At 44.7% G+C, this 23114-nt stretch overlaps 1 protein-coding gene across 6 annotated transcripts in view; it reads left to right on the forward strand.

The window, feature by feature from the left end:
* The window catches only part of cadm4 (cell adhesion molecule 4), a 194294-nt gene that overhangs the window by 130634 nt on the left and 40546 nt on the right, over nucleotides 1-23114 (forward strand). Inside the window, exon 1 of one of the 6 annotated variants that reach the window (XM_037786041.1) lies at nucleotides 12802-15170. The exons of 1 other annotated variant lie outside the window; for it this stretch is intronic. In XM_037786041.1, coding sequence (XP_037641969.1) covers nucleotides 15074-15170 — 97 coding nt within the window. In that variant the 5' untranslated portion in view covers nucleotides 12802-15073. Of the gene's footprint in view, nucleotides 1-12801; nucleotides 15171-23114 lie in introns of those variants that run through there. 4 more of the 6 variants (XM_037786043.1, XM_037786042.1, XM_037786039.1 and 1 more) reach the window with 4 other exon arrangements.

The raw sequence follows: 23114 nt of genomic DNA on the forward strand, positions 1-23114 counted from the left end.
TTTAATTTGACATAAAACAAAAAAAATCAGGAAATCTCCATATTTGAGAGGCTGAAAACAGCATATTCTGACAATTATGCATAAAAAAATTACTCTAACGATTAATCGATTATCAAAATATTTGGCGATTATTTTTCTGTCGATGGATTAATCGATTAGTCAACTAATTGTTGCAGCTCTAAATTAAGATGTATACATATTAGGGCTGTCAATCGATTAAAATATTTAATCACAAATTAATCACAGATTTTTTATCTGTTCAAAATGTAGCTTAAAGGGAGATAGTAGAAGTAGAAGAACTATTTAATAAATGGACTAATATGCTTGCTCTATGCAAATGTATGTATATATTTATTATTGGGAATCAATTAACAACACAAAACTATGACAAATATTGTCCAGAAACCCTCAGGTACTGCATTTAGCATAAAAAATATGCTCAGATCATAACATGGCAAACTCAAACCCAACAGGCAACAACAGCTGTCAGTGTGTCAGTGTGCTGACTTGACTATGACTTGCCCCAAACTGCATGTGATTATCATAAAGTGGGCATGTCTGTAAAGGGGAGACTCGTGGGTACCCATAGAACCAATTTACATTCACATATCTTGAGGTCAGAGGTCAAGGGACCCCTTTGAAAATGGCCATGCCAGTTTTTCCTATAGCCACAATGTAGCGCAAGTTTGGAGCTTTATTCAACCTCCTTCTCGACAAGCTAGTATGACATGGTTGGTACCAATGGATTCCTTAGGTTTTCTAGTCTGATGCCAGTATCTTCATTCTAATTTTAACTTAGCCCGCTACAGCAAGTTGCGTTAATGCATTAAAGAAATTAGCGTTATTATCTTATAACTTTGACAGCCCTAATACATATATTATATATTGATGATAGATCAAGGTGTTTGAGACGTAAAAGCTCTGATCTTCATATAAATCCTCACAATTCTGTAATTTATCTGACATTCCAGTAAAAAAAAAGAAAAAAAAAAGATTTTCAAATAGATATAGAGAGAGACAGAAGTTGGCAGAGATAAAGGGAGAGACAAAAAGGGAAGCACAAAGACGTAAAATGAGGCGGACTGCTGTCAGAGTCACCTTGTAGGAACAGGAAGTGAGTGTCCCAGTGAGGGATGTTTGGTACAAGTCGGACTAAAGAGGGGAGGACGGGGTTGGAAAAGGAGAAGACAGGCTGATGAAAGAGGAGGAGCGGTTAGAGGAGAGCTCTGACAGATTGTCATTAAGAAGGACAGCTGCCTTTTTTCCACGGTGTCTTCTAATCTATAATCCTCACACACACTCACACAGACCAAAGCGTTCACACTTTTCATTTTTCACTTCTGGATACTGTAGTCTCATCAAAATTGAGATCTCTGTTTCAAGAGAAACTTCTGCAAATACAAGTGACAATGCAAATGTGCTAATTTAATAACGTGTTCAGTCAACATGCACTTTAAAAAAAAAGCAATTACCAAAATTCTTGGAAAATGTGAGAGGAGGGTAGATTTTAATTTCACAGTGCTTTGCAGTCAGTTTTGTTTACAAGTTGCAGAAACCAGTCATGTTTACAATTTATGCACAATGTGTTTAATTGGAACGGGATCTGTGAACTGTTACCATAATTATTGGACTTTAAAAAAAAGACAGTAGAGATGTGAACTACATGGGCAGCTTCCAGAGAATAGTTCAAAACAACATAGATAATGTGCATTGTGCCTTAACTTCTGGGATTACAGGAGCCACCTTTTTATATGATCCACATGCCGACACACATATGATACTCACATGCCATACTGTAGGTATGTTGAAATGCTGTGAAGCTATAGGCAACCCTCTTCCACTGTAAAAGATGCTTTCAGACAGAATGTGAGGCGAAGTTTAGAGGCGGCGTGCTTGCATACAAAGTCAAAGGAAAGATGGGAGTTTGGACGATTAGCCGTAATTTTGCTTGTGGCGGCACAAACTTAGACGAAGACACAACGAAAAATGTTCAACTTGAACCAAAAATGTGCGTCTAGTTAGAGGAAAAATTAGAGACTGTGGGGGAAAAGACATGACAGAGAGAACTGGAGTTGGTGAGTTCTCAAATCAGTCTGAGCTGCGATGCCAGCTTCTTGCTAGTTGGTACAGTTGGTACATTGGCTGTTTGGGGAGAACCGACACAGGCTGCACAAACAGTTGTGTGTCCTGGCCAACCCATAGACTGTATATAAGAAGTGGACGTAGTCACCGTGACGTCACCCATTTGTTTGTGGAGTACGGTTTTGAAGCTTCGAGTTCTGCATTTTGGCCGTCGCCATCTTGGTTTTTGGGAACCAGAAGTGACACGAGAGGGTGGAGCTAAGTACAACCGAACGCTGAATAAGATATTTTTAGGTGACCAAAATGTTACAATTAACTTTCATGAACTGAAAACACACTGTGAAAGGGTTAAAGCTCTAAGACGAAAACCCGGACAACTCCCAGACCGAGCAACACCGTGGTAGCAACCTGTCAATCACAAGGTAGCCACGCCCTAAAGCACACCCTGCTTTATGGTCTATTTGACTCTAAATGAGACCATAATTTACTAAATGAACATCATGCTGTATTGAAGAAGACTTGAAACTAGCGATGAGACCATAAACTCATGTTTATAATGTTTACTGAGGGAATAAATCAAGTGAGAAGTAGGCTCATTTTCTCATAGACTTCTATACAATCAGACTTCTTTGTGCAACCAGAGGAGTCGCCCCCTGCTGGCTGTTAGAAAGAATGCAAGTTTAAGGTACTTCCGCTTTGACTTCACTTTACAGAACTGAAGGTGACAACCTGGGTCAACCTGAGCAGGCAGTTGGCTGACATTGGAGGGTTGTCAGCTGACTAGGCTCACTTGGGCCCTTGAGCTATAAATGCTGGCCCCCTGTGCTCACACTGTCTCTCCCTTCCTACAGCTGGCATCATCTTCTTTTGCACCTTCAACATCTCCGCAGCACACATAACACACATCCATGCACTGCTTTCATTGCTGATATTGCTGATCTACTACATTGTTTGCTCGTCCGGGAATTAAACCCGGGACCTCTCGCACCCGCAGTGTGAATTATACCCATTTTTCACAAACTGGCTCTGGGAATGTGACAAGGAGGGGAGTCCATGCAAGGTTATACTTAAAACAAAAGCTATTAAAGCTAAGGTTAACACAAAACCAACAATGCAGTGGGTAGATCAGTAATATCAGCAATCAAAGCCGTGCATGGATGTGTGATATGTGTGCTGTGGAGGTGCAAAAAGACGATGATGTCTGCTGGAAGGAAGACACAGTGTGAGCACAGGGGGCAACATTTATAGCTCAAGGGCCCAGGTGAGGCCAGGACAGCCTCCAAGACAGTGGGAGGGGCGTCACACAGTTCAGCAGTCAAATTCAAAAGAATGAAGCAAAGCGAAAATTAGCTTCAATCTAATGAGGCCCCAGTTGTCAAAGAGAGCCAAATCTAATCCCTGTGTCCTGCGTTCCAATCCTGCATTGTAAATTACGTTTCATCACAAATATGTTAGCAATGAGAGTCAACGGAGACCGGTGTTCGTGTCCAATGTGAAACTAAAAGTCAACATTCACTTATTTTAAGTTTACTAAACTTAACAAAGTAGTTTTGTTGCATTTTTTGTTTTGTTTCAATTTACATTAATCACGTGTTTAAAACTGTTTAAAACTGTTTAAAACTGCGACCGTCATCTGGGAGAAAACACATTTCCCTCGAAATGTAATTGAGAATGCAATTTAGTTGGGGGTTGGGCTCAGGGGGTGGAGTGGGTCGTCCTTTAATCACAAGGTTAATGGTTCAATCCCCAGCTGTGTCCTTGAGCGAGACATAGAACCCCTAGTTGCTCCCCGGGCGCTTTACAGCAGCTCACTGCTCCTAGATGTGTAGGATGGGTTACATGCAGAGGTCAAATTGCATGTACAGTATGTACCGGTGTGTATATATATACGATTGAAATGAAGTTCAGTTGTATGGGAACGTAATTTTGTGGGAGATAGGTTTGCCAAATGAAGTAGGTATCCTCATCCAAGCTATAAGGTTTACTGCTGTATTTGCATTCTGGTGTTACACTGAACTCTGTGACCGCAGAGAGCCAGCAACACATAAGGTCACCATTTCTGAAGGATGTCGTCACAAAATGTGCCCCCACTGTACCTATCTTTTTGTTTGTTTTGTGAATATATCTTTAAATTAAAAACATTAAAATACATTTATGTTTCTTAATAATTTTTATATATTTTTATATATTTCTGTCACATATTTACCTCATTTATTACACAGGTACAGTGGGGACACATTTTCTGACAACGGCCGTCAGAAATGGTGACCTCATGTGCTGCTGGCTCTGTGCGGTCACAGATTTCATTGGTCACAGATTTCAGTGTAACACCGGCAACAGATCTACATGTGAAGATGTATCCCTCCGCCACAAATCGGCAAGGAAACAGTGTCCAGGGAAACACAAAGAGGAAATATTGTACTAAAAAGATTAACTTTGAGCGATACGCACTCAGACTGCTGAAGCGTCATATTATCTTTAGCTGGATTGCTTCATGGCCAGTACTGACAGGAGGAATGATTTTAAGATCGACTTATCCAAACGTATCCTTAACCACAAATACGTACACACGGATACATGTCACTGTGTGTACAACGAACCATGCACAGACATGCACACCCCATCACAGAGTCAGACAGGCGTGAATGAACTAATTAAACACACTCTCTCTTCCTCTGATTCCTGCAAGTCCATAAAACAGTGAATAATCGAGCTGACATACCTACAGTGTATTAACGTACTGCGGCTTTAATATGCAGCGAGAGAAAACAGAGTAGAAAGGAGGACGGAGGGGGAGACAGAGGGAGAGGAGGGGGGGAGGAAGGAGATGAAAAGCATGAAGCGAGAGTGGAATGGGAGCAAATGAGAGGGAGAGAATGGAAGGCAGAAAGAAAGTGGGGGGAGATGGAAGTGGGAGAGAGTGATAGGGAGGCAGTGGAGCAAATCAAAGTAAAATTAAGTGCATTTACATATTTAGATGAGCGCTTCTAGTCAGCCTGTCTAATTATTTCATCTCCATTTTTCATTTGCACGCTGTTCAATCCAAAAGCAGCAGGCCGTGAGGAAAGTTTCTCCCTCTCTCCCTCCTCGCCATTACTTTATCACATTCACACTTGTCCCCCCTCTCACTCTCTCTGACTCTCCACCCCTCGCAGCAGCCTTTCGTTATCCGGGTCATTACCATACGCTTTTTGTCCGTTCGCACTTGTTCTCCCTATCTCCCTCACGCCCCCTGCTCTTGCCGTCTCTCGCCATGTTTTATGCATACAAGGATACTGCCCCACATGTGTCCGGAAATGTGTGTGTGTGTCTGCAAAGGTTCACCGCTAATGCCCTTTCTGCCACCATGTTTTATGCATTGTGTTGTCCTGGCGAAGATAACTATGTGTATGTCAGTGTCCAATATACAGTATGTGTGTGTGTGCCTGTGCACTCACCCACTATTAAACCTTTCAAATTAGCATGAACCATGTCAGGAGCAGCCAAGCCACGTTAACCTTCTATCACTGATTTTCCCCTTTTCTTTATGCCTTTCTTCACACGCCATAAATCTGTCTTTCTCCTCGCTCCTCTCACAATCTTTCCTCTCTCCTCACCTCTCTCTACCTCGCTGCTGCTCATCACTTTGTTTGCATCTCCTTTCTCTCTACATTACTTCCCCTTTGCTCCTATAAATGTTCCCCTCCTTCTATACACCCACACTCAATCTACTAGTGTGTGCGTGCATCCTCGCTTTGAGGCCCGTGTGTGCTTCTGTTTTATGTGAGCTTATATGAGTAGGTGCGTTTAGGCCGACTCGTGTGTGGCAGCCAATGTGTGTGCTTTCCCCCGCAAGTGTTTGCGCGCAGCAGTGCATCAGTGTTGTACGTACGTGCGTGCGTGCGAGTGTGTCTGCTGGCATAGAAGGTTGTTATGTGCTTTAGGTGTTAATTGGCTGAGGAGCTTCGTTAATATTCTCCTTGCGAGCCCGCTCGTCAGGAACAGAGCCGGCAAACTGATGAGTGTGTGATTTTCCTCCAGAGAGAGAGAGAAAGAGAAAGGGAGAAAGAGTAACAAGAGTGACTTCAGTGCAAAGACCCTCTGTAAGGTCAGAGTGAGAGAAGAGAAGAGCAAGAAAAGGATGGGGGGGGGGGGGGGGGGGGGGGGGGGGGGGGGGGGGGGGGGGGGGGGGGGGGGGGGGGGGGGGGGGGGGGGGGGGGGGGGGGGGGGGGAAGCAACAGAGGCGGAGAGAGGGCAAGCGAGGAGAGAGCAGGGAGGGGTCGGGTGGATGGAGGGAGGGAGGGGAAAGAGAGAGAGATGTGATAAAAAGCCATAAAGGGTTCCATTGAGGCACTGGGTGAAAGGAAAGATTATATCATGCGAGGGAGAAATTATCCCTTTGTTAGGCGTTTGTGAATTGGCGGAATGGGGGCAAGGCGGTCGGCCGGGTGCCCCCCGGCGAGGTGGCACATAGCCGCTCGATTTCTAGTCACCCACACTATGCCACGACAGCACGCGGCTAACCTAGTCCAGACCCCGCTTCCGGCTACGCCAAAACATACAAACCATCCTCCTGCAGTGCGCACACAAATGAAACATCAGAAGCTGCGGCCTTGACAGATTCATACGTACATCAATAACAACACATCACACGCATAATACCTGGAAAGTAAAGAGCGAGATAGTGAACCGGTACATGCACATATAGGCACAGTGACAGTGATCTGTCACACCTATCTGTCACACACACACATCGTGGACCAGAGGAGCTTTGCAACACGTGCAACACGCAAATGTTCAGGAAAAACAAAGAGGAGAGACTGACACACGCACTGCAAGCAGAGAAAACAGCGAGCAGCGAGTCACTGGGAGGTATGATGCCACGCGGATAATGAGTGTTACTCCCAGCAGGTAGCTGTGTAGCATGTGGCTCGCAGCGCACACAGAAACACTCGTTAGGAAGCTCCGACGGTACATTCTCAACCCGGCAGGTAACACTGTTTGCATTTATCTTACTGAATAAGGGATGACGGAGTTTAGCGCTCTGTTGCATCCCAATGGGGAGGGGCCTTGCGTGGTTGTGCATAATATAATATGCCTGTAATGCCTTCTCACACTTAAACTGTGTGTCTTTCTATGAATGCATGTATGGGAGCAACAAGGGCCAAGAGCACATTTAAGTGTCATGACTGCATTAAAAAGCTTCGGTATACTCAAACACCTCGGGTCCTGCAGTTCTCTTTATCAGAGCAAATGAGAAGACCTGCAGCTACCTTGAATCCTGCTGCACCTGTCTTGACTGCTAACTGTTGCTTTTTCTGAAGCCCTTTTCACACATAACCTGTACGACTGCTGTTGACTTTTTGCAACCGTACCTGTGTTTTCTTTCTGGTCAAACCAGTGGGCAACCTCAGGGTCTGGAAAGTGAAGCCAATGCGGAACTGCTTTAAACTTGTATTCTTTCTAACAGCCAGCAGGGGGCGACTCCTCTGGTTGCACAAAGAAGTCTGATTGTATAGAAGTCTGAGAAAATGAGCCTACTTCTCATTTGATTTATTACCTCAGTAAACATTGTAAACATGAGTTTATGATCTCAATCGCTAGTCTTCTTCAATACAGCATGATGTTCATTTAGTAAATTATGGTCCCATTTAGAGTCAAATAGACCATAAAGCAGGGTATGCTGTAGGGCGTGGCTACCTTGTGATTGACAGGTCGCTACCACGGTGTTGTCCGGTCTGGGAGTTGTCCGCATGTTTGTCTTAGAGCTTTTACCCTTTCACAGTGTGTTTTCAGTTCATTAAAGTTAATTGTAACATTTTGGTCGCCTAAAAATGTCTTATTAAGCGTTCGGTCGTACTTAGCTCCACCCTCTCGTGTCACTTCTGGTTGCAAAAAACCAAGATGACGACGGCCAAAAACCAAAATGGTGATGGCCAAAAATGTTGAACCTGAGGCTTCAAAACGGCAGTTCACCAACCAATGGGTGACGTCACGGTGACTATGTTTGCTTCTTACAGTATACAGTCTATGGTTCAAACTAAAGGTACTATTCTTAAAACGTCTTTGTTTTTGTCCCTAAACAGCAATTTGACTCAGTATAATTCCTGTTGTGTCCCAGCCTCCTCAGTCATTCACAGTGCAACCCGGTCTCCTACAAAATACATATACTAATTTGCTTTGCCAATTATGTTTTGTAGAAAAAGTAATTGCTGCCGGGATTACATTTAGTGGAAAGCTTTTTTTTCCAGTCCAGGAAGTCTGACTCATATTACACAGAAATCACAGGGAGGAGGTTAGGGTAGGTAGTTATTTAAAACATAATACTCTGTCATGGTTCCTGTAGCAATACTGCCCTTTTGCATTGTTATTTAACATTTTCTTATTTGGTGTTACTTTTTCCCCTATAACAACTCTTAAAGGTGCTATTGAAAACATTGATAACATTCAGCCACTAGTTGTTGCATTCTGCCTTTCCCGTTCCATTGCATTTACTTCACAACAAGTTGTTGCCAGACACTTACCGTCAATCTCAGCCATTTATCCGTTTTTTCAACGCTAACTGATGACCCAGAGATACCACATGATACCAGCGTCATTATACTACTTGACTCACAAGCCTTGTTAGAAAATGGTATCCCAAATATCAGATATCTTCCACAGAGATAAACAAAACATTCATTTTGGACCCACCAAACTTTTTTAAATGATTACATCACAATCATAATAATTGTTTTCAGGAAAAGCCATACTTTTATTCTTCACCTTTGTAGAGGCTCTGTGGATGTATTCATTTTCTTTTAAAATATTAATCTACATAAAAATCAATAAGACCTTTTAATAATGGATAGCTAGACTTATTTATTTATATTTATAATAGCTATTAAGTCTGAGTCTGGAATACAAACTATTGGGGGCACAGTATGGGTTTTTAATATGGCGACGCTGCACTTATCAGAAGTCTGAAGAAGAGCCTGGTTCTCGAAACATTACAGCAATAAAAACGCTGGGAGCTATTTGGTATGAGGTTCTATCTGTTTTAATTCTACTAGATATTTCTTTGATCCAGCACCCATCCTATCGGACACTGGATGTGTGTGTCTTTCTTCGTTCGATCGTTTCTTATTAGAATAGGTAGTTAGGCATACAAAGCACGGGGCTTTGACACCGGAAATTAGTGTTTTGTGCTCTGAAAAGATTTTGTTTGGTTTTGTGTTACACAAATATAAGAATATAAATCTGATCCTATGCTTGGATAAAGAGAAGCGTGTTTGTGCCAAGTTGGTTAATTTCAAAACATCTCTTTGTGTGAGCAATTTGCAGGAGTCTCTTTTTTTGTGTTTTTTGACCTGAGCTTTTGTCCGCACCGACACTAAAGAGAAAGATTCCTCAGAATTTTCTTGTGGAGACAAATTGCAACTCTGGCTCACATTCATGTCTGGGCCCCAAGAGTAGTTTTCAGGATGAAAGCATGCAAGAAAGGTTCTGAGTCCTGTGTTTGTTAAGTAACTGCTCGATCTGATTAAGCAAATTCAGCAGGGTGAATTAAACGAAGAGCATTCTTACTGAAGTAGCGAGCTTCAACTGGCTTCTTCAACTACACTAGCACCAGCCATCTATAGCGTTCGCCGTCTTCAGTTCTCGCAGTCTGTCACTTGAGAGGGTTTTGTTCTAAAATGCATGCTCAGTTCTTTGCCAGAACTGAAGAGAATGAGCTAAAATTGGCCCCTTTAATGCACGGTCGACGCATGGTAAATGCATATTGTGATGAGGCTAATAATAGGATGTCTACAATGGCTACCACAGCGCCTTTATTGTCTCTCCTTCCACCCTGTAAAAACAGTGCCAAGTCTTTTGTCTGCCAGAAAGTGAGTTTAATCTCCTGGTATACTGAAGGTGAGGCAAAGTAGGAGTATATGAAAAAAACACGCTGCCTGCTCATGCATTCATAACCAAAAACATGTGATTCCAGACAGCCAGTGATTCAAATACTAATATCTGTTTTTGTATTCTTGTTAGCCTGTCATGATGCGAGCCATATCGACTTGTATTTATTTGCCAGGCTCCGCTGTCAACAGACTGTGGAAAAATAAAGAAAATCAAAACTTTGTTATCCTAAATTGTGTGAAGGAAGACGGGCGGTGTCACTCGAAATGTACCCAAATGATTTGGGCCGTATTGATCCCCGTGCCCGGGAGCGCGAGGTGAGCGAGAAGTAGCCTGAGCCGTGCCTCCAGAAAATGCAGTCACCGATAGTGTCCAATAGATCGAGGAGCTGTGACTTTTCTAATTAGAGAGTTCAGAGCAAACCCAGTTGGATTAGCTAGCACATGTCTCTAGGCTGGCTATTAACACAGAGTCAGACAAACAAGAAATCAGGAAGAGGAGAGGAGAACCAGAGCAGAGGGCCGGGGAGGGGCTGAGCATGATGTGAATATACTCAGACCCGGGTCAAAATCGTTGTTTTCATAAGAAATTTTTTTTTATTTATGATGTTCTTCTTGTAAAAGTTCAAGATAGCGTACAAGGAATCAAGCCCATTGGTTTTGCAGTATCTTCGTTGTATAGTATTTTGTTTACACTGGAGAGACTCCCAGAGGAGATTACTCAATCAGGACAGTTCAGATAATACTTTCCTGTGAGTGATTAAACTTTCCGCTAGTCTGGGACTTTGTGGCAGCTCCATAAAACAAACTTTATTTAAAAAAAAAAAAGAAAACTTCTATTTGAATTGCACTCAGAATATACACAATCTATATTCCTGGATATCTATATGTATGCCTACGTTAACCACACTAATACTTGGATTGCTTACTTGGTGCTAAAAAAACCCTTGGGGAGATGTTCGTTTGATTTAGCTTTACCTTTCAGGAACACATGCACTCCTTCGCACTTTGCCAGCTAATAAACCCTCAAGATCCACGCCTACGCCGACACATATACTTGTAACCCCCACAACGCGCACGCACACATTCTCCCAACCCACTCGCCCGCACAACCTCAAGGGAGACATAAGAAATAAATTCGACACTTCCGCTTACCCAAGAAGCGCCTTAAGGACAAAGAGAAATTTAATCTTGGATAAGCCTCCCGATAGAATCTCTGCATTAGCCCACTGCTGCTGGTTCACAGCTATCCCATCAACCCTTACCTCCCACACCTTGGCCCAATTCCCTCGCATCTCTCCTCCTCTACACTGCTTGTTATTTTTTTGTTTTTTAAAAATTTCCTCTCCTCTCCTCCCTTGCGTCTCTCAGACTCACTTCTTTTCACTTTCCTTTTCTCTCCAGTTGCACTCTTTTCTTCACCTCACTCCGTCTCCGGCCTCCATCTCTGCCATCTATTCCCAGTTGTGGCGCAAACTGTATATATCTATATTTCTGTTCCTCTCCCATGTCGGGGCGCTTTAATACCATTGGTATTAAACGCTGGCACGACCTCCTTGGCATACTTAAGCAGGCAGGGATCCTTGTAAGGCTGTTTGAGTGCTTAATATTTTCAGCACGCTGCTGACTTAAGCCCCTTAAGTGCTTTGGCAACACTTATTCCACGGTGGCACCAATGAAGCCCATTAAAAATTTGATTTGGATGAGAGAGAGAGGAAGGGAGGATAGGGGACACAATTTGCCATTACCTCCCTTCCTTCCGCACACACTGCGACAAAAACAAATACACCCATCAGGGGGTTGCCCACATAGGGACTTTGACACACACACAAACACACACACACACACACACTTGCCAGTAGTGCAATGTTTGTGATGTGTTCTTCTTTTTTTGTCTGTAATTATGTCCTTTGTCACTCTATAAAGCACTTTGTGATGACCCTATTTCGTTAAAAGCACTTGATAAATAAATGTGACTTTATTTGACTTGATAATAGGGAACAGCGTGTTTCAAATTGAATGCATAAAGATGTTTGTAAATACAGCGCGTGGCAGATTAGAGCCGATAGTTTATGATCAGTTGATTAAGAACAAGAGAAGGCGTCATTATAAAGGGAAGACTGTGTTGCCTTTCACAGTTTACAGGACAATGAAAGTCATGCACGCAGCGTCTACTGTAGTTAGCGTCTGCCATTGGCTTTGTATTGCCGGTTTTATTGCCAATAGCAGTAATGTTAGTACACGTGGCAATGAGCACGAACAAAGGAATTGCATTATGTACAATGTGTTGATGCAAAGTACACTGACAGGTTGGACTGTAGCTGTTAGCAACTGTTTCATCAGCGTAAAAATATTGAGCTGATATCTTTTTATTGAGCCAGGTTCACATCAGCATAACTCAGGCGTAGTCATGTTCATTTCTGCAACGTCCTCATCCGCTTTGAATTACAAAACGCCACACATAAACATGTGCCCGGTTCTCGTCGGCAGACAGCCGCGCGCATCCCTGCAGCCATAAAAACGGCCATTTAACATAAAGAGGCACTATGATGCCTCTGTGTGTGCCTGCGAGGATAAATTAATGGGTAGTAGATGGTGAAAGGGCCAAACAGACAGCCAAATGTACACTCTGCTTCAGTCAACACTGGACACATTCAGACACACACGCCCGCCACTGTTTGTCGACCTGAAAGAGCGCCATTGTCGCCGCATCCGTCCACGCACACACTCATCTCTAACCTTCACAAAATACTATGCAAAATATGCAGACACTGATCCCACACTGACACATTCTAAGCAAAGGGGAGGGTGGCCAGGGTTATATAAACAAGTGGAACACAGAAAACGGACAGACAGATGGATGTGATCATCAACGATTGGGATTATAGCAGTTTTTGGTAGATGAACAGGAAAGAAGTGAAGCGAAAGGAGGACAAACTTGTAGGAACTAACAAACGGATTGACTGGAGGACTGAAGGAAGAGGAGAGAGAAGGAGGGCAGAACGGAAACACAATTTAAGGAGATCAATTTGTGAATAGACTTTTTTTTTTGCAAGGCCCCAAACCTGCTCAGAACAAGAGTTGCTGGTGCACACCAACACAGAGTCATTTTCCCAGCGTCTGCCAGTTGACCGGGGAAGTCGGCGCCCGTGGGGAAGATTGGCGATGATCCGCTTTCGGCTTTGCCACAAGTTTCAGGGCCGTCGCCGCTAGAGCTCATTGTGTGCACAGAGAGTGAGAGACAGAGAGAGAGAGAGAGAGAGCGGGCAGCGTGTAGTAATCTAAGGATGACACCTGCACTTTATTCCATCAGATAGTGCTCAGCGAGGTGTGGGGTGCAGCTCATCCCGCTTTGTCTCATACACACATATTAAACACACATAAAAAAAAACACACGAGAGCGACACACTCCCAGAGATCGACGATGCATCAGATCCTGACAATCAGCGGAACCCTGTCCGGATCTTAAACACGGCACGACTTTCATATCAGCGTGTATGAGCGAGTGTTTATCTGGACCCAGCGGAGCGTGTTGGAAAAGGACGAGTTAGGCAGGTCGATGCTGCACGATTACACTGATAGCCTGTGATTATTCTGAGGAGGCTAAAATTACCATGTAAAGATCACTGTCCGTTTACGCCGCAGCGTATTCATGATAGCGTATCGAAGGAGTTCCAGCATTCAAGCGAATAATGGCAGACACCTTGCGAGCGTAATGTGCAAAGTCTCTGGGGTAAAATAGCAGAGTTAAAAGTGTAATATCTGAAACTAAAAGCGTCTGACTGCAGTTTGCTCAACCCCCCTCGCAGGTTGGTGATTCTACACGGGGCAAGCACTTCCACTCTGTCTTTATAGAGCGGCACTCGAGCTCAATGGATTTTATTTAACCTTAGCTATCTCCAGATGAGTTGCAGTGAGATAGAGTCTCCGTCTCTCCGGAGGCCTGGCCAGTTTGGTTATAGCTCAAAGGAACATTGACTTCTGCCTGCCGATTTTGTCGGGTGAGAAGTGCAGAAAACCCTGTTTGACTCATTAAAACACAACGAGTTGGAGAACATTCTTGGCCTAGATTTTCTCCGTCCTCGAGGGCACTGCAATGTAGGTAGCTCTATTTCAAAACTTAGCGTTCAAGTCAACATCATTGGAGATACACTTGACTGACTTTGGAAGACAGCCTGTATCCGACTGAAATATAGTATTATTGATGTTTCCTGTTCCTCGGAGCAGTGTGGTTTGACCTACACGAGACAAGCAGTCTGTTGTTGTGGTTAATTGTGTGGCTGATTGTTGGGGCGCCTGGTGCTCAGAGCTTGCGTAGCTCCCAGTTTGACACTGCAGCGTACAGTCGGTGATGAGCTAATTAAGTTGTCCCTCATTTGGTTAATTGCACAGCTGCCGTTCCTGAATACCCTTGCTGGTAAAGAACACAGCGTTGCAGGTCTGGCTTCGGCCACTTTTGGTATTGGATTTTTGTGGTTTATTGATCTTGAGAGTCTTGGGCTTTTTGTCTCTGGAGGCTCGGAGCACCGTGGTAGAAAATAGCTAGCCTTGCGGTGTTTCCTTTGTTGTCGTTTTGCTCAGATGGGACTCAGCGCCTGTACTGCTTTGTAGCAGCAAAGCCTCTGCACTGTATGGATTTAAGCCAATGCATGTCTTCTGAGCAGCACAAGGTGCTAAAGTCCACAGTGGAACTTTTTCTGTTGCTCTAAGCTCATCCCTGTGTGCATTGTGATATAGCGTCTAAATCGCTAGCTCTGTCAGCGCCCTGAGCTCTGGCCAAACGTCTGCGGATTGCGTGCGAGCCCCCCTGGCTACAATTCAGTTCTATGTGACTTTGCAGCCAAATATTTGCATGTGTTGTGATGCAGCATAAGAGTCCTTTCTTTAAGTGCTGTCCTCAAACAAAAACTTCTGTCTGATTGCACGGAACTAAAGCTGGGCAGTTAGCGTGTGCACGTGTCTGCAGCATTGCAGTTGAGAACAAATCGGAGAGTGTGTGTTTGTGTGTGTGTGTGGAGTAGTTAGTCTGTAGCGGTGCAGGCAGGGTCACAGAGGAGCCATTGATCAAACGTGCACATCCACACACGCTCACACATACACACACACGCGCGGCTTCTCAATACACAATGAGGCCTGTCCGGAGCTCTGTCCTCTGCCGCCTCCTCCCTGCCCCCTTCTCTCTGGCCCTGCGCAGCCTGGTCCTGGTCCTGCTCTGCATCACTCGTAAGTCATGCACGCCTCAACACCCAAATGTGCACACACACATTCATACATTACACAGCTTAAATGAGACGTGCAGTATGGATTCTAGAGGGAAAACTCAGGTGTTATAAGTCACAAAAACAAGCACGTAATGTTCACGTGTACACACTCATTTCATATTATATGTGGCAACTTATTGTAAGCACAAGCTCCTTTGTTCTTTTGATTTAAACTCCCTGCAGATGTTTCTCTAAATGTCCTTAGAGGTGTCGCAATAACCGCAATATTGAAAAGCCAACTGCAAGGGGATGGCAAGCAACCGTCACAACCGCTATGTTCATGTTTTTTTTAATTCTTTGCAATGGAAGTGCCGCATTTTTACACTCTTGGTGCCTTCAAATGTGGTTGTGTTTACGAGAAGAGTCCATATGAACGTCCCCCACTTGTGGTATTCACGACCTCGTAAGTGGAAAGTTTCTGAAAGCTCCGACTTCATGACTTGTGACGTGTTTGTTGACGTTGTCAGAAATGGCGGAGGCCTTGGAAATTAATTTTTCGGTACATGATAAGTTAATATATTGTCATTTTAGTCGTGTATTGTTTTTCTTGGTAATTTTATAATATGTCTAAGGAAAAAGTTGATATTCCCAACGACCTCATCTTTGTCCTCTGTCATTGTGCCTTTGCATTTACTACTTTATGTTACCCACTTGCTAGCTTGCTAAATTGTTAGCCGCTGTGGCTTCTAGATGCCAACAGTAACGTTGATATTGCCGTTGCTTAGCAGCGGTGTTCTCACGACTTAACCACTTGAACGCCAAGCATATTGTGTACACGACTTCCCATGTTGGAAACACGAGCTCACAAGTTTCATTTCAAGGCACCATCTGCTTCAAATGTCAGCAGCGTGATGAGGGGCTGAGCGTCTATTCTGCACTGAGCGCTGCACGTTTGGTGTTTTTTTTTCTGGTCGCCGAGAGTTGAAAAATTTTCAACTTTGGGTAAAACTTCACACAATGACCAACCGCTACATCTTACATGTAGGCTACAAGTGCTGAACAACAACACTGGAGGAGAAATGAATACACATAGACCGTCGGTTCGTCCTCTCTCCCTATGTGCCTCGACCTTCCCTTCATCCAGAGCAAGTACTCTACCTTGTGTGGACATATTGATATTCCGTATCATAGCAACCAGATGCAACCAAAGCTCAACTGAAAAAACAACAACACTGTGCCTTATTGCCCTTCTATGTTCTGCATTTAACAATAAAAAAGTATTTCATTCGTTTTAAAACTCTCCTGTTTGTCATTTACAAAGCAACAATATACATTATAATAGCCTTACAATAAAGCTTATTAGCACTTAGCACTAAAATCAGGATAAATAAAGAATTAAAAAAAATTGCAATAATACCACATATCGCGCTGTTGAGCCAATCATTATCACCGCAGGGGAAATTCCTTCACCGCGACAGCCCCAGTTGTACTGTGATGCCTCCATAATGTAAAAAGAGAGCACAACTGTGTATAGGATACTAATTGGTGTAAATTGATACAGAATGAGATCCAGCGCAGCGGTGCCCAGAACATGGCCGAGGGAGGAAACGCTGTGATGGAATCACGAAACGAGAGCTTCAGATGAATTGTTCAAAATGCTGGTAATTAAGTTAGAATTGGTAATTAAGATTACAAGTAGAGAGAATAGGAAGACAGGAGAGTATGCCCAGGGGGGTGACAGTACCAGGGAATGAGAGAAAGAGAGTGGACGGATGGACAAAGAGACAGTCACGAATGAAAACAGAGAGAGCGATATGAGAGTGGCTGAAGCCTTTTTCTCAGCTCTCCTCTGAAGAACATAATAAAAGAAAGTTGGACCCGAGAGTGGGAGAGATATAGCGAACGAAATGGAGAGGTTGTCAAATAGAAAGACAATATATATTGAAAGAGAGACAGATACAAGGAAAGAAGGACCTGACCAGATAGGAGCTTTATGTGAGGGAGAAATAGCAACACAGAGACGGAGAACAACGTCTGTTGTGTGCGCAAGAAAGACAGAGATGGAGAAGAGAGGGGGTACGAAGATAAAACAAGAAACTATAGACCTCAAAAAAGAGCAGCATGAGGTCGAGATTTGAAACCACGAGTCATGATATTCATTAAACGCGAGGCAGAGGTGGTGAGAAAAGAGCAGTGGAATGGGATCAGTGGCAGAGTTTGCTATTAATATCTCCTGTCATTATTATTATCATGCATCTAATGCAGGGAGATATGCTTTTCCCCGCTGCTCATTGCTAAACAAGTGTTGTGCCGCTGTGCACAGTAGCTTCTCCTCTGTGCCAGCCAAAATCTCAATTCAGTTTTTTGTTTTTTTTGCATATTAGATCAACAGAAGGACATTGTGTTTTGTGCGATGTTGAGGGGGATGCTGGGCTGGGGTGACAATAGGGGAGGGAGGGATGCAGAGAAAGAATGAGTTTGTGTCTTGGCAGTCGGCGCGGTTATGCAATTCATGCCAGTAGGGCAGTTTCGTGCTGGGCCTTGAATGTGCACACACACACTCTGTTGCTTTTTAAATGCGCGCACACGCCCGTACATTTCCTCTCTCCCGCGTAGACACATTCGTCAGCATCACAAGTGTGCCACAGATACAAAGGGAAGGCAGCCATGTGTTGGATTTTGAGGACCAGTTCATTTTGGCTGTGGTGAATCTCCAGTGTGGCGGCCGCCGCGTAATAGCCCTGTAAATTTCCTTTAAGCCGCCGTTGGGGTGTGTGTGGCGGCCATTGTGGCGGGGGTTGTTGTGGGCTGTGACAGACCCGGGCCATAAAACACAGCGCAGTAGATAGCACTAACCAGCTTTGGCTGTCAGAGAACGGCAGACAGGAAAGAGAGAGGATGATGGTGGTTTGTGAAGGGTAAGAAGAGGTGAATAGGAGAGCAGAATAAGTAATGGGATGGGTGGACAAGAGGAGAGCGAGGAGAGCGCTCAGGGAGATGCAATGCAGCGGGAGAGGGAAGAAGAGGGGATGGGGTAAGAGAGGGATGAGGTGATTGAAATAGGCCCATGCCAAAGGGCCGGAGAGACATAAAGATGCGAAGGTCAAAACGAGAGATGCTGGAGAGGGGGAGGGGGAGGAGGTAAAAGGTGATGAGAGGAAGAAGACAACAGATTTGAAATGCCGAGGATGGAGGCGGTGTGACTGGGGAGCAAAGTCAGACTGTTAAAAACAGGATGTGAAATATATAAATAAGTGAAAGTAAATGTTTCTAATGAGAGGTCAAGAGTGAACAGACACAACGTTATGTTGATTTTGCTGATTAGCAGTGCAGTGCTCACAGGACACCAGTGGGTGATGGAGGAGAGAGGGTCTGAAGTTCCTGCCAAGGAGAGAGAGAAAGAGAGAGAGAGATTAAGAAACACAGGCAGAGAGAGAGAAAGAGAGAGGGCTGAGCTCTGCAACTGGCAATTAAAAGAAGCAAAAGTAGAGAAGAAGTTGAAAGAGTGTGGAAAAAACGGAGATATTCAGTCTCCCGCTCCAATCATTTGTTTTGTCCCATTCACTCCTCTCTCCTCACTTTTTTTTCTGTCTTCCCCATGCTCCCTCTCTTCCGCTCTCCCGGCACACTATAAAAACAGCGCGATTATGCTGCAGACTTGAGCTGCAGAACAAATCACATTTAGCGAAGGAGTGTGTGGAGATAGAACCAGCAGAGAGGCAGGAAAAGATTCCCACTGAGTCAGAAAAAGAAAAAGAAGAGAGGGGGAGAGATTGCAAGGGGAATGAAAGCCTATTGCAGCTCGGAAAGACACTATTGCGAGGAGGGGAAAAAACAACATGAGGAAAGAAAAGGATGGAGTGAAAAGACAGCAGAGGGAAAGAAAGAGTTGCAACAATTCTCCCGCGGCCTAGGAGGAGAGAAAGAGAGGACAGCGCTGATGGAGGAAGATGCAGGATGAGCCATGCAATAAAAGATAAGGGAGAAGAGAGGGAGGAAGAAGAAAGGAAAAGGGGACTGATGAAGGGAAGAGGAATCAAGGATTAGATCAGGCAGAAGGTGGGGAGGAGAGGGATGGAGAGACTGTGGGGTTTAAAAAAAGGGAGAAAGAGGAAGATGTGAGAATGAGATTAGACACGAAGGCAGCGGGAGGAGAGAATTATGAGTTGTGGACTAAGTGGAAGCGGGGATGGGGGGTTCGCTCTAAAAAGGGGAAGAAAAGGAGGACAGGAGAAAGCGACAGAACGAAGGTAATGAGAGAGACGAGAGCGAGATTTGTAAAGGATTATGTATTATTTATAGAGGGAACAGTTTTTTTTTTCATTGCTCTGGATTTGATTGGCAGAGCTCCGGCTTCCTCAGAGAGATGGAGTGATAATTTTAGACTGGGAAGGGAAAGGGGGAGAGTTGTGGGAGGTATGGGGGAGAAAGAACCTCAAAGTCAGCTATTTTATAGAGTCAGTACACCGCAAAACTCTGTGATTAACCTGGAGCAAGTGCGCATACACACATACACAAACACACACACAAGTAAACATTGCAAACTTAATTTGCATACATACTGTGGTAAACCGGCTCGCCTCGCAGACTCGGGGGGATGACAGGAAAAATGTACATCCAGATGGGTAGAGATGGAGAAGTTGCCAACGGACGACCCCACAAGACTGGAAACTATGAGCCGCTGCTATTGTTTTAATTAAAGCAGTAATAGCATACGGGGTCGTGCATTGTGTTCGCCTGCATCGATTCCCTTGTACATCCGTGGCCGGCATGCAAAGAAAACACAAGCGCTTGGCCCACTTCCAATTGAAAGATAATGAGAGATAATGAATAGGGAGACAGGGACTGCACTGCTTCAAGGATACATGGGGGCTTGTTTGGGGCAAATGGAGACAGCTCATCTCTTATGTGGCTTGTCTTTTTTTTTGTTCTCCACTCCGTCTCCGAGACGTGGAGGGAGAGGGAAATAAGGGCAGAGTGAAAGCCGAGGGAGAGAGAGAGGCGGTAATTCAGCCCGCTAACCCTGCACCAGTGAGGCAGTTTCTAGAATTTACCGTGACCGAGGGTGAGCCAGCAGTCCACCTGGCTGCCTCCCAAATCCCCCTCTTTTAACTCCCCACACCTCCCTTCATCCCCTCCCTGTGTCCCTCTATCCCCTGCCTCCCTTGGCTTATAACTCAACCCCATTGCGGGACCATTAGCAAGGGCCCCTGAACAGCCTTGTCTTATGAATTTGCACGCCTATTATTTATTTATTTGTTTATGTATTTTGAAATGATGGCCCTTCTCGGATCTCTATTGCTGCAGTAAATAAGGGCTCCTTCTTTTTCCAGTGACAGCAAAGGGGGGTATATAGGCATTTCAAATGATGAGGAGCACCAATTCACCGCTATGAAATACTGCCCCCGCTTGGTTGGAGAGAGAAGTGATTGTTGTTGTTCCCCCCCCCTTCCTGTTTTATTTACCCGTTGATCATAGCAGTCGGTGCACTACCGCGGTATCGATTGCTCTCAGCATTCTCTCTTAATATGATTCAACGCTTGTGGAGTATTTTATTATGGGCACGGATTTTAATGGGGGCCAGATTAATACCTCTGTCACAGAGGTTGATTCCCTCCCCCTTCCTTCTCATTCCCTCTCTGTGCTATACTTATGCTGGTGATCAGAAGCACAGGCTCATGGCCTTGATGTGAATGGCAGCCTATAAAACCTACAGTCAAACTAAAGTGCCGTACCCAGCTGCGTTATGAGCGGGAGAGGGAAGAATATGCGTCATCTCTCGTATATTTCGTCCAGCCCCCACCAGCTGCATTATTATACCCAAAACCATCGCTTCCTAACTCCCTGCTATCATTTCCCGGTTGAGCCCTCACTCCCCCCCCCTCTCATACCACCGTCTCTCCATCCCTCTGTTCTCTTAGCCCAGATTGATCATCCCCCAGCAGCCAGCAGGTGTTTCTGGGTGGCATCTCTCAGCGGGCGACGGATGCCAGCCATCCCGCTCACAACAGCGGTTAAAGATTTCTTATTTTTACTTCTCTCTTTGTCGCTTTTCTTTGCTACGCCACTGCAGCTAATTTCCTTTGAAGGGGTGACAGCTGTCAGGAGAAGTGGGTGTACAAATGGACAGCTAATTCGTTTTTTTCTGGCCTCCTCCCAGAAGCAAACTTTTTCTGACCGCTTCCTTTGTCTGGAGTCGCTCTCCCACTCGTAGCCGTCTTTCTCTGTTGGCTCTGATGGGTCACTAATCGCACGCAGACGCCGCACCGACTTGGTCGGGATGCGCAGCAAGACTATTACAATTAACACTGCTTAAAACAATGGCGGCAGAGCCCGGTTGCCACGGTGATGAGTAATAACAGCCATTAGAAAAATAATTGGGATGGCGGTGGCAGGCCATGATGGCCCCCGATATGAATCACAATATTGATGCAGAGAATGGGAGCAATAATGACTACAATTAGTGGTAATTGTCAAGATTTTTTTTTCTCTGTTCCATAGAGTATTAGAGTCCCCTTTGTCTTTATCCCCTCTTGGTTTCTTTCTGCAGTTCAATATCCACTGTGTCTCTCCGTTTCCCCTGATGTGATGAATATGTAGGCTTTGAGTATTTCATTAAAAGAGATTAAAATCGAGGGGAGAATTAAATTTGGATGAAGTTGGCGGGATCAGATGATGTCAAAGCAGCTTAATTGCAATATGCCAGCCCCTGCATATGCAACACCTATTGTGCATGTGCACTCACACACACACTGAAACTTAGGTTGCAGATATAGACATTCATTTTGGCCCAAAGCAGTCAAGTCAGCAACTCCTGCTATGGCAGCCACCATCTGTTTGTCTCATTTCCTGCCTTCTGAAGGTGTTTTACAGGGCCCAGACACACCGCTACGCCCGCCAGTGAAATATATATAGTCCCGTCGTCTTTATCGGCACTTCTTATTGCCTGCTTCATCATCATGCTTTCGATATTGATGTCGTTCCTTCTCTAAATCCTCCCCGCGGCCAACACTTTGCCAGAGAGAGAGGGAATGCAAATGGGGATGCAAATTGGTAAATACTAGTATGGGGAGCCCAGCAAGCTGGTGCTCTCTTCAAGGCAATCACATCCCACTGCTGGCTGGAGCCTTATGGCTAATTGCACATGAATCATTTGGATTCGACCGGCGTAGCCCGATGTCCATTGTGCTCGGCGGGAGGTGTGACTCAGCCGAGCCGTGTCAACAGCCTGACCCACAAACAGGGAGGGCGCGCCAATCAGAGTGTAATCAACCTCCTCATTACTGACTCTGGGGCTGTCAGCAACATCAAAGAGGCTCCCTGCTGTTCAGCCCCCTTGTCTAGAAATATTGAGTTTAGGGGCCAAACAAGTTTGTTTGAAAGATAACGTCGGAAAGTTTCTGAGTGTCTGTGTCAACCCCACATGCATATTTATGTGTGTCATATTTGTGTGTGTGTGTGTGTGCTTGCTGAACGCATGAATGTTCACGCAGGTGTCTGTGTGTATGTGCATATTCATTCCCAAAACTGGTGAGTGATCCCCTCCCTAGCACTTTCCAAATACCTGTCATAAGAACCATTACATGGGGATAATGGAGTGTAATCAATTGGTTTAGCTTGCACCTGGATGAGAAATGGCGTTGAGAGTGTGTGAAGTGCCTTCGAGGCTGCCGACGTTTTCTCACCGCTCTGCACTTTGGCCAGCTTTTTAATACCGAGGCGACCACGGATTTATGCGATGAGGCTGCAGTTTAAACTGTTAATATGCACACAGGTGGTGGCAGGGCCACAGTCCAACCTATATCAACACATTCTCATCCCAACGCGTCACATATTGACGCTTTGTCAGACCCCTCGGCGTCACTTTTCAGTCGCAGTGCTTAAAGCGGCAGTAGGCAGAATGTTTTTGGCATCATTGGGAAAAGATACCATAATAACCTTTCAGCATATTGTAATTCAAGTGTTC

The sequence above is a fragment of the Sebastes umbrosus genome, chromosome 11, assembly GCF_015220745.1.
Source record: "Sebastes umbrosus isolate fSebUmb1 chromosome 11, fSebUmb1.pri, whole genome shotgun sequence".
NCBI lineage: Eukaryota > Metazoa > Chordata > Actinopteri > Perciformes > Sebastidae > Sebastes > Sebastes umbrosus.